The following is a 10,310-nucleotide window of genomic DNA, read 5'->3' as shown; positions in this document are numbered from 1 at the left end:
ATGCTGCCTTGTGTCCCAGCCTCACTGGGGCCCAGAGTTCAGCTTTGGTGAGGAGAATGGGCTCTGAGGGAAGTGGGCAGCTCTGAGTCTTCCCTGGGTCGCTGGGGTTTTCCCCAGGCTTCCTAAACCAGACAGCCAATTTCTTAATCCCACTGTCAGCCTTCCAAGAAGCCCCACCCACTGCATTCATTTAGGCAGGAGGGACAGCGTATTACTGATTTCCCCAAAGCCTGGCTGCTCCTTGTGGAAGGGGAAGTTTAGGAAGAGCCTCTGGGGCAATCTGGGGCTTGGGGCAGGCTGGGATTTCCCTGCATCTCCCTGGCTCTCTGCCCTGCCTCCTTAGCTGGTCTCTGAAGGTGTAGCCTTGAATGCCAGCTCAGGGGGCTGGGCATCAGCCAGGGAGGACTGGCCAGGAAGCTCATTTCCCTGGGAGGGAGGGCACTTTTCCTCCACCACCCACTCGCCCTCCCTCAGCCACCTGCCTAGCTTTTTTCCTCACTTGCTCTTGTCCTCCAGAGCCAGACAGGCTCCAGCTTACCTCAGGTACACACCGCCAGGCCCCACGCAGCTCCAGGAGGCCAGATACGGGCAGCGGAGCGAAGACCCAGGAGCTTCCTGCAGCCATGCTGGCCCTCAGCCTGGTCATTCTGGGCCTGCTCACTGCAGTGCCACCTGCCAGCTGTCAACAAGGTAGCACAGGACAGGGGAAAGTCTGGGTGGCTATAGGGAGGAGAGGCTGGGCTGGACACTGGGGACCTGGTGGAGGTTGGGGTAGTGTCCTGGCCACTCCTACCCCAACAACTCTACTGGAAAGGAGCAGGAATGGGTTATCCAGGCCTCTGTCTGTGACCTGGGACCAGCAGGGGGAAATGTTGGGTCTAGGATCAGGAGTCGAGACCCAAGCTCCCAAGCAGGAACTTCCCTGGAGATGGCTGGCCCCTGAGGGGAGGACTCAGGCCTACAAAGATGGCAGGAGGGGCCCCAAGCCACCTCTCCAAGGCAGGCAGGCTTGCTCTGGGAGGGTTTGCCCATGGCTTTGACCTAACTGCTCACCGTCTCTGCTTCCTTGGGCTGGGGTAGGGTGCTCAGCCCCCCAGGTGGCCCCCACCATGAAATTAGCTTTTTGTCCTGCTAATTCTGTGTTGCTGTGTGGCTTTAAGAAATCACTGCCCCTTTCTAATTCAGTTTTCTCATCCATAAAACGAGGACAGTAAACTCTAACCCGACACTTCCCACAGCTGCTGCCAGATTAGGGGTGTGTGCCAGTGAAGCACCACACCCCAAGGCCTGCCACCCTCTCTGCTCTGTCAGGCTGCATCTGTGGCCAGAGCCTAGTGATTACATGGGACCCAGGTCCAGAGAGGGCTGGCAGAGCTGGATCCAGAGCATCCTCTCCTAGGCTGTCTTGCATATTTGCTTTGCTCCCAGGTCTTGGAGGTTCTCCAGGGAGCTGAAGAAACCAGAGAGGTTGAATAACTTACAAGGGTGGCACAGCAGGTGAAGAAATACCAGACCCAGGCCATCTTTCTCCTGTCCCAGGCTCTACCTTGTGCTCTGCATGCCCACTCCAGAGCCACACAGGAGGGTGAACAGGGGACTGTGGCCCCTGGTATGTCTGGGAAGCAGGGCGGGACCTCTTAGAGTTTCTGCCAGAGCTTGAGTAATCACTGAGCCCTGCGAAAGCAATGGGTCACTGTTTCTATGGGGGCCAGGAGTCTACCTGATGATCTTTGCAGGGTAACCACATTGTGTATCTTCTGTTACTCCTGGTGCTAAGTTCCATAATTCTCTCCTTCTCAACACCTGCCAGGCTCAGAAAGAGCTCAAAGAAGAGTTTAGGTTTTCACTGAAGCAGGTAAGATTGAAGATAGACACAAGGGAGGACTTTTGAATGGAAGAAAGGCAGAGTAAGGTTTCTCTCTCTCTCTCTCTCGTGCTCCCTCTCTCTCTCTCTCTCTCTCTGTACTGGGGTTTGAACTTTTGAGGCAGGCAGAGGCACCACTGGGCTAAATTCTCAGCCCAGCAGAGTAAGGTTTTTCAGTGTCTAGCCAGAATCTCTTCTAGGATGGCTCTAGGAGTACAGATGCTATGTCTGGAAGGGGATCTCCAGATGTTTCCTGTTCACCTCTATTTCCTCCTGGCACCCTTACCTCTGGTCATCTTTCCTCTGAGAGGCCCTGGAGCACAGTGATGCCCAGGAAAGAGGAGAGCTCTTGGGGCTGCTAGTGGTCAAGAAGCAGACTTCTGGGAAATCTTGAGGGTTGGAACTGGTGCCAAGGGTCAGAAAGCAGAGAAGGTGCATGGCTGGGCCTCACTTGGTTTCTGGCCCTTGTCCTCTGGGAACCAGGCTGGAGGAGCAAACAAGGCTCACATTGAAGCATATTTCCTGGCCATACTTCACTGGGAACCCTGCTGACCTGCCTGGCTGATATCATACCTTCCCAGGCTCCTCCCAGAGGACCACTTCTGGCTACAGAACAGGATCTTCCAGATGCCAGGCCCAACCTGGCAGCTCTGGGTCACCCTTCAGCCTGCTGGGAGCTGCTGAGGAGGAGGGCAGCCCAGCTACCAAGTCCTACACCAGTTGTTCACAGGGCTGCCCTTTAGTCCCTGGGGCCCAGGCACACCCTGGGGGACCCTGCATGTGATGGGTCGGGGAGTAGAAAGGATCTGGGCTTCCGAGATCTCAGACACAGCCCCCGAATCTTATTCCATCCTTGTCTGCTCAGGCTTCTTTGAACTTTTGTCTTCTTTTCTTCCCAATGCTGTCCTTATTCTCATACTCTGTGGGGTTAGATGGGCCTTCATTCCCATCCCTGGAACCTCAGAGCGTCTCCTTCAGCCCAGCAGTGGCTGATGGACTCCAACAAAGGCTCCAGTGTTAGGGGCAGGATTGCTCTTGCAGCCTCCTCTCTTTTTCAGGCCTAGGGAACCTTCAGCCCTGGATGCAGGGCCTCATTGCGGTGGCAGTGTTCCTGGTCCTCGTTGCAATTGCCTTTGCCGTCAACCACTTCTGGTGCCAGGAAGAGCCGTGAGTGCTGACCAAAGGCCTTGGGCTGGGCTGCCCTGAGCTGGCAGAGTGCGCCTAGCACCACTGCTCTTGTTCTAGCAGCAGTGAGAAGGGCTCAGAAAGCCTAGGTCAGTAGAAGGGAAACAGGCTCAAGGGCACAGGATGAGTTGGTAACAGTCAGAAGGAGCACTCAGGCTTGCTGGCTCCCACCCCTAGGCTCTGTCTGTCCTGTACCTCCTGGTGAGCTCTGGGGAATGCCTTGTCTCCTAGGAATCTCAGTGTTTCCATCTGCAGAGTCAGGGTAGCTGGCTGGGCCTCCTTCTGGAACACAACATCCGGTCCTTCTGGAGGGCAGTGGCAGTGCAGAGAGGCCTCACAGACTGGATGAGCAGAAGTGAAGCCTGAGCTGATCTGGGGGGTTGAGAAGAATTCCAGACGGCACATCTGTCCCACGGCCTGAAGCACTAGAGGAGTCAGTTGTGGGCATGGGCAGGTGTCTGCCGGGCACGAATGCACAGAGGGCAAGAGCCACTCTGCACTTGCCAGGCCAGTCCCCAGTGTCAAGGCTGCATCTGTCCCTGGAGCAACTTTGCTCTGCTCTCATACAGGTGGCCTGGTGGCCAGGGGTCAGCAGTAGCCCAGTGCAATCTGCAGAGAAAACATAGGCAGCTCAGTGGGTAGGGAGGGATGAAGAAGCCAAGATGAGGTTGGGGAGGTGAGCAGGGCCGGGGCCAAGCAGGGCCCTGTGTGTGAAGTTTGGGCTTTGTCTTGTGTGGTAGGAGGCCAGTGAAAAGTCTAAGCATGACGACTACTGACGAAGGGCAGTGAGAACAGTCTGCAGGTGTGGAGAGTACTGAGCAGGAGGTGGGGCAGGGTCTGGACCCAGAGGTGGCAGAGGTGATGTGAAGGGATAGGTCCAAGAGCTGCCTAGGAGGTGGGACCCTGGGAGTTGCTGGATTAACATAGTAGGGGAAGAAAGAGGGGTGACATCCTGGAGCCTGCCCGAGGATGGGCAGATTTGGGGGCAACTGCTGGATTTAGTCTGGGACATGTCAGGTCTGACATTCCTGTGGGGTCAGACAGGGAAGGATGGGTGGGACAGAGCCTACAATGCAGCGGGTTTATGGTTGAGCAAGAGGTAATGCACATAGAAACCACTTGCTTCTCCAGTGACCCTGTCTACTGCTACTTTGGGGCAGACAGAATCCTGTGAGGTCGGCTCTGGGGATGGAGCCGAGTGTGATAGGGTGCAGTGGAGAGAGGTCTTGGGTTTGGGATAAGTCCTTTGCAGATCTCCAGCCCCCACTGTGGACCAGGCAGAAGGCTGGGAGGCCCCAGTGGGATGAAGTCTGATGTAGGCTCTGGTAGAGCCCTCTGGACAGAAGTACTTCTGTGAAGGGACAGCCTCTGCCTTGGGCTTGTCAGAACCAGGATCCAAAACAGGGTCTTTGTGGACGGGGTTGGAAGGGGAGTTATTATTGAAGTGTCCTATGCCTAGGGAGCCTGGAGCCATGGTCATGACCGTTGGAAACATGACGGATGGAGTCCTGGTGGGAATGGAAGGAAGGTACTCCTCAGTGGCGGCTGGCTTCAGGTGAGGGGCCTGAACAGGGCTGCCTGCTCTGTGCTCCAGGAACTTGGTGGGTAGGGAGGATTAGAAAGAGGCATTGCTGGGTGTGGGGTGGGGAAGGGCCACGAGGTGATGGGGCTGTCAGGATTTTAGGACTCCACGGTGGGCAAAGCCTCACTTTGGTGAGGGTCTCCTTTAAGGAATGGGGACCTGGTGGGAGATTCAGTGACATTCATAGGGCAGTGGGTGCTGTGGGGAAGAAGGGTTCAACATGAGACAGAGGTTCACCGAAGGGGTGTAGTGGAGGAAGCTTGGGGAGTGGGGTCAAAGGTGGACCCAGAGAAGGAGGAAGGAGCTCCAGGAAGAGGGACATGGGATTTGGGAGATGTGCACTCTCCAGGTGCATAGCCTTTTGTGGGCCTCAGTGTTTATTCTGGACAAGATTGCCCTTGCAAGTCCAGGATTGGGCAGGGATGGGTGAGAGGCCTGATGATCCACCAGGCCTCTGCCTTCTTTTCCAGGTCCAGTGAGCACAAGAATGCCTATGAGAACGTCCTAGAGGAGGAGGGCAAAGTCCGCAGCACCCTCATGTGACCCGGCTCGCTTGAGGCTCTGAGGCACCTGTGATCCATGCCATTGCCACCCAGCCACTTCCTTTGCAGTGCAGGAATCTAATGGTGGGCTGACACCTTGGAGCTGCCGCCAGCCAAGTTTGGGGCTCACACTGTGTCCAAGTAGGGGCTGACTGTGGCCCTTGGGTCTTCCTGGGGGTCTCCTACCCAATTCAGAGAACGCTTCTGAAATGATAGCCAGCTCAGCACCTCCCCTCATGCCTCCCACCCTACCCCACGAGCATGGAAATGGCCCTTCTCTCTGTGAAATAAAGACTTTTTGTATGTCTGGGGCTGAGGCTCAGAAATAGCCCCTCAGGCTTCCAGCGAGGCCCATCTTTCTTTTTCAGCCAGGACAATCATGTCTGAAGCCTGGTCATGGTGGCTTTGGAGGATTACCCAGGAAGCTCCTGGCCACAGGGCAGCTGGGCTGGGGGTGGGAGGTAGGCCAGTGAGGGTGAGGCCTGACAGCCTGGTGGTGTGGAGAGTGGGCCTGCGACTTTCCTGGAGTCTGAATGGTGTGCTGTGTGGGATGAACTCCTGTGTGAGCGGGAGACCACCTGCCCCTGGGTCGTACTTTTCTCCTCTGGTTGAATCTTCCCTTGAGCCACAGCCACAGGTGAGCTCCCTGCAGGGCAGATGCTGGCTACCTGAGATTCCGGGAGGGCCATCAGTCCTCTGTGCAGCACCCCACCCACTTCTGTGCTGCTCTGCAGGGCAGGGAGTTCAGCGTCTCTCATCCATCCAGCTCTGCTCCCCTCACGTAGTCTGAGTGCTGGACTTTGACATGGGAAGTGCCAGGAAAGAGTCTGGGGCTGGAGTCAGGATGCCTAGATTGGAGTCCTCTGTCCTTGTCGACTTGCTGTGTAACCTCGGGAGAGCTCCTGTCAAGCCCTGATCCCGGAGGATTTGGCCAGTCTCACTGCAGTGCAGGAATAGAATCTAGTCCTCTCTATTGGCCTGGCTCACAGTCCTGGGGTGGGGCTCTGGGAACGGAGCAGCAGGCAGGGAGAAGAAGAGGGGACTCAGGGCCTGGCTGACCCTGGACTCGCCTCTGTGAAAGCTGGTCTTGGGGAGCAGCTAGTCTGCCTGGAGGGGGTCACCTTCAATACTCACTGGGGCATTCCCAGATGCCTGCAGCAGAGGGAGTGAGCGGGGCTTAGGATGCTTCCTGAGCAGGGAGTGGGGAACAGTGTCTTGGCTCCAGGCCTTTGCCGCCTTGCTGCCTGTCCTGAGGCAAGTCACCTTCCTTCTCTGGGCTTTGGCTTTAACTATGGCTGATGTTCCTTTAAGTCCTACTCTAGGCTTTGGCTCAGGTGGTTTTCTTCTGTGACTCACCCTCTCTCATCCGCCTCTGCCAGCTTAAACTTAACCTGTTTTCCTTTCTTGGCCCAGCCAAAGTTTCTCTTCCTCTGAGAAGTCTTCCTTGATTAAACCAAAAGGCAAAGCCAGGTGATCTGCCAGCCGAGCTTCCCACTCACTGGAGGAGCGGCAGAGGTTTCTATAGAGCATGATGATGAACCTTTTAGATCTTTCAGTGATTCAAATAGCCCTCTGTGGTACATGTGCCATGGGTTCGGCAACTCTGCTAGGCACAGACATTCCCTTCTTCCCTTCTGGTTGGGATCTGACCTTCCCTGCTTGAGGCCCTGTCCGCTCCCCAACCACTCCTGCCTCCATTGTCCCCAGGAGGTGGAGGTGGGTTCCCTAGTCTGCTCACCAGCCTGGCCTGTGGGAGCCCCCAGCGAGGTGTCACCAGGTGGGTCTTGCTTCTGCCTCGACCCCCTTGCTCCCGGCAGCAGCCCTGGGGCGGGAGTCCTCACACCCTGCTCTAAGAGGTTCATTGTCCTCCCTATTCTGTCTTTTTCAGTTTGGGCCGGACTAGAAGGGTGGGAACCCTGGGGACCCTGCAGGGGCCGGACTGGCACTGACCTACAGCCCCACCCCCACCCCACGTTCCTGCCCTGACCGGGGGTGGGGAGCATGGAACTGCCCGCCGGCCTAGAACAGCCAAGACCCCCCACTCCTTATCGCTGCCTCCCACCTGCCAGCCTGGTCGGATCAGTGAGGGAAAGAGGCTGGGCTGAGGCCAGGGCGGCTGCTTAATGACCCTCCCGGGGCCTAATCTCAGACTGGCAGCCGTTGAGTGGCTCGGGCTCCATCCTGGAGGAGGCTGATAACGCACCAGCTGGGCCCCCACCTTCTATGGGCAGCAGGACCAGTCCCCAGGGGGTCTCAGAGGCTGGGGAAGGGGCCGGAAGCAAACTCCCACCCCTGGCCCCAGGGGGAGGGAGGGGTCCAGAGCTCCTCCCGTGACAAACTGGGGGAGGGACTGGCTGGGATCCTGCTCCTGTGCCCTTCCCTGCTCCCTCCCGGGCATTCCACTCCCCTGACGGTACCCTGTGGCCCTGGTCTCCTCTTTGTCTCTGTTCATTTGCATCCTGTGTCCTTCTCCCTCCTCCGTGGGAGCTCAGTGCCTAGGGTCTTTCCCGGCTTGCATTTCTTCTGTTTCCAGGTGGTTCTCTCAGGTGCTTCAGCTCCCAACCCCAAACTTCCCAGATGTGGCCCCTTGGCCTGTGAATCCCTCACCTCGTGCCCCACCAATCCCTGCCCCTTGCTCTCTGCCAGGAAGAGAAGGTGCCTTCTGCTTCTGGAAACAGGACTTGCCCCTTTCTTTCTCCTCTCCTACTCAAAACATGTGAATTTCACAGGATGACATAAGAGGTGACGACCAAACTCACACGAACAGAAGCATCCCAGGAAAGGGAAGCCTCCCCTCCAGGCCCTGCACAGGTGGCAGCAGATTACAGCACTGCTGACTTCAGTTAGATTTGAAAAGAAACCTCCAGCCTAGAGCTGGTTTGGACAACGGCTTAGAGTCTGTCTCCAGACTCCTGTTCTAGGAGAGTGCTGCGTGGTCAGGATGAATTTCAAGATAACTTCCCTGGTACTCAGGATAATGTGTGCAGGAATACCACATACTCAAGGACCCAGGACTACTGCAGGGAAGAGGGCATGGGAGCCCAGGGCACACTTTTTTCTGTCTTCTTGGGCCAATTCATTTGCAAGTCAGCCATCAGAGCTTCCTCTGGGGCAAGAGTGGGGGGCATCTGCTTTAGAGTCTGTCTCCAGACTCCTGTTCTAGGAGAGTGCTGCGTGGTCAGGATGAATTTCAAGATAACTTCCCTGGTACTCAGGATAATGTGTGCAGGAATACCACATACTCAAGGACCCAGGACTACTGCAGGGAAGAGGATATGGGAGCCCAGGGCACACTTTTTTCTGTCTTCTTGGGCCAATTCATTTGCAAGTCAGCCATCAGAGCTTCCTCTGGGGCAAGAGTGGGGGGCATCTGCTTCCTGTGCAGATCTGGGTGTGTGTGTGTGTGTGTGTGTGTGTGTGTGTGTGTGTGTGTGAGCTCCTCAGCTCACCTCTCCTTCCATTTCAGTCCCTAGAAGTGTGCACAGTAGCCCAAAGCTTAAGCTGGGAATCATACAGATGCTGGTTCAAACTCCAGGTCTGCTTCTCAGTGCTCTGGGACCCCTTAGATTTTCAGGTCTTCACTCTCCTGCCAGTAAAATCAGCTCTGTAACAGCCTTTCTGTAGTGCCACTGGGGGAATAGAAATACCATGTGTTATTATTGCGCTTGAGACTTGCCAGGAAGCAAGTGACCTATGCTCAGCTTAGGGGTCCAGCCTCTGCACTCAACTCATAGCCCTGTCTGCTCACTTGTGTGCCCAGCTCTGGCTCCAGGTCTGGGAGCCCCTCAAAGGCAGGACTGGAGTCACATCCTTCTATGCATCACCAGTGCCCAGGACATGGCTGGGGAGGGGAATGGGAGCCTGCAGAGGGGTGAAGCCATGCAAAGGAAGAGGATTAAACTGCAATAGTCCGTCGACCTGTATGTCTGTCCATATCCCTCTGACCCTCAAGAGTACAGACACACGTGTGCACACATGCACACATCCATACATGCATGCACCTGCAGGGCCAGCTGCTCTCCCTCTCTGCCTGTGGCCTCGGCTGCCACCTGGTGGCTGTACACAGTATAGGAGGGACAGAGTCAGAAAGGCTTTGAACATGAGCTTCAGGTGGGCTCTTTCCCTTGAGTGCAGGGATCTGAAGCCTTTCCACCACAGTCTATGGACCCTTTCATGTTGTGCTAACAAGCACTGGGCCTTCCTGCAGGCCTCGAGGGCAGCGGGGCCTCTTTGCCCTTGATATCTTGGGCTCTGAGCTGTACAGCTGAAGTCCAGCTTTTGGGGGCTTAGGCATCCTGGTCCTGATGCCACACAGCCCTTCTCTCAGAAGGGGTCTGAAAGCTCAGTGCTTCTGCCCTGGTTCTGTCTTTCCAACAAATGGCCCCATTTCGAGGGCTTTGTTCTCTGAAGACACTGGCCTCTTGGGGAAGCAAAGTAGAAAGAGCTTGGGGTGGAGAGAGGGGTAAAAGAGGAGGGAAGGCCCAGGGTGGATCCGAGCATCTGCCTCAGCAGGATGGAAGGTAGGGGAGCTGAGTACACTTTACTGAGTGGTGCCCATTCCTCCCTCCACTAGCCAGGCCCTGCCATCTGGTTTGGGCCTGTGTCTCCAGGAGGGAAGAGTTTGTGTTTTTGATTTTCATAAAGGCATCATGGAAGCCAGGAAATGACACGAGGGGGAAGATGGTAGGGACAAGCAGTAGTGTGTGTGGGATGAGGCAGTATGTGTGGCCACTGGGAGATCTGAGCCTGTAGAGAAACATCGACAAGGGAAGGACTTGGAGGGGCAGCTGTGAGGGCAGCTGAGCTCCGAGGCTCTGGGAAGCGCCTACTGCAGTAAGTGAGCCAGGGATTTTGCTTGAGAACTGGATGATCCCTGAGTGTTTAAGAACCTTGGTCTGGGTCAGGCATCCTGGTCACAGCACAGCTCTGACACTGATACTGTGCGACTGCGGACAACCCAGCCCCACTCAGCTCCCATTACTGTACACTGGGGCCAGTAAAGGAGTCTGTCTAATAAGATATGTGAGTACTAAAAAGAAACAGTGAGATAAGTGATATGTGAGATCAAAGATACGTGAGCAAAGAGCATAAAACCCACAAAATATACTCAGCACATGATGTACACTGTTGTAGTAGT

The 10,310-nt window shown here is 55.9% G+C and overlaps 1 protein-coding gene across 1 annotated transcript; it reads left to right on the top strand.

Moving 5' to 3' along the window:
* The first annotated feature begins 341 nt into the window (after window positions 1-341).
* On the top strand, window positions 342-5,306 carry Pdzk1ip1 (PDZK1 interacting protein 1). Its single transcript, XM_010610259.2, has 4 exons — window positions 342-690; window positions 2,923-3,031; window positions 4,509-4,604; window positions 5,102-5,306. Exons 1-4 carry the CDS (start codon window positions 369-371, stop codon window positions 5,172-5,174), a joined length of 600 nt encoding a protein of 199 aa, XP_010608561.1. The 5' UTR covers window positions 342-368; the 3' UTR covers window positions 5,175-5,306.
* The last annotated feature ends 5,004 nt before the right edge of the window (window positions 5,307-10,310 follow it).

This window comes from Fukomys damarensis, unplaced genomic scaffold, assembly GCF_012274545.1.
Source record: "Fukomys damarensis isolate Sample0158 unplaced genomic scaffold, DMR_v1.0_HiC HiC_scaffold_23, whole genome shotgun sequence".
Taxonomy (NCBI): Eukaryota; Metazoa; Chordata; class Mammalia; order Rodentia; family Bathyergidae; genus Fukomys; species Fukomys damarensis.
The sequence above is the reverse complement of the archived record's forward strand: the minus strand, read 5'-3'. Positions and strand labels throughout refer to the sequence as shown.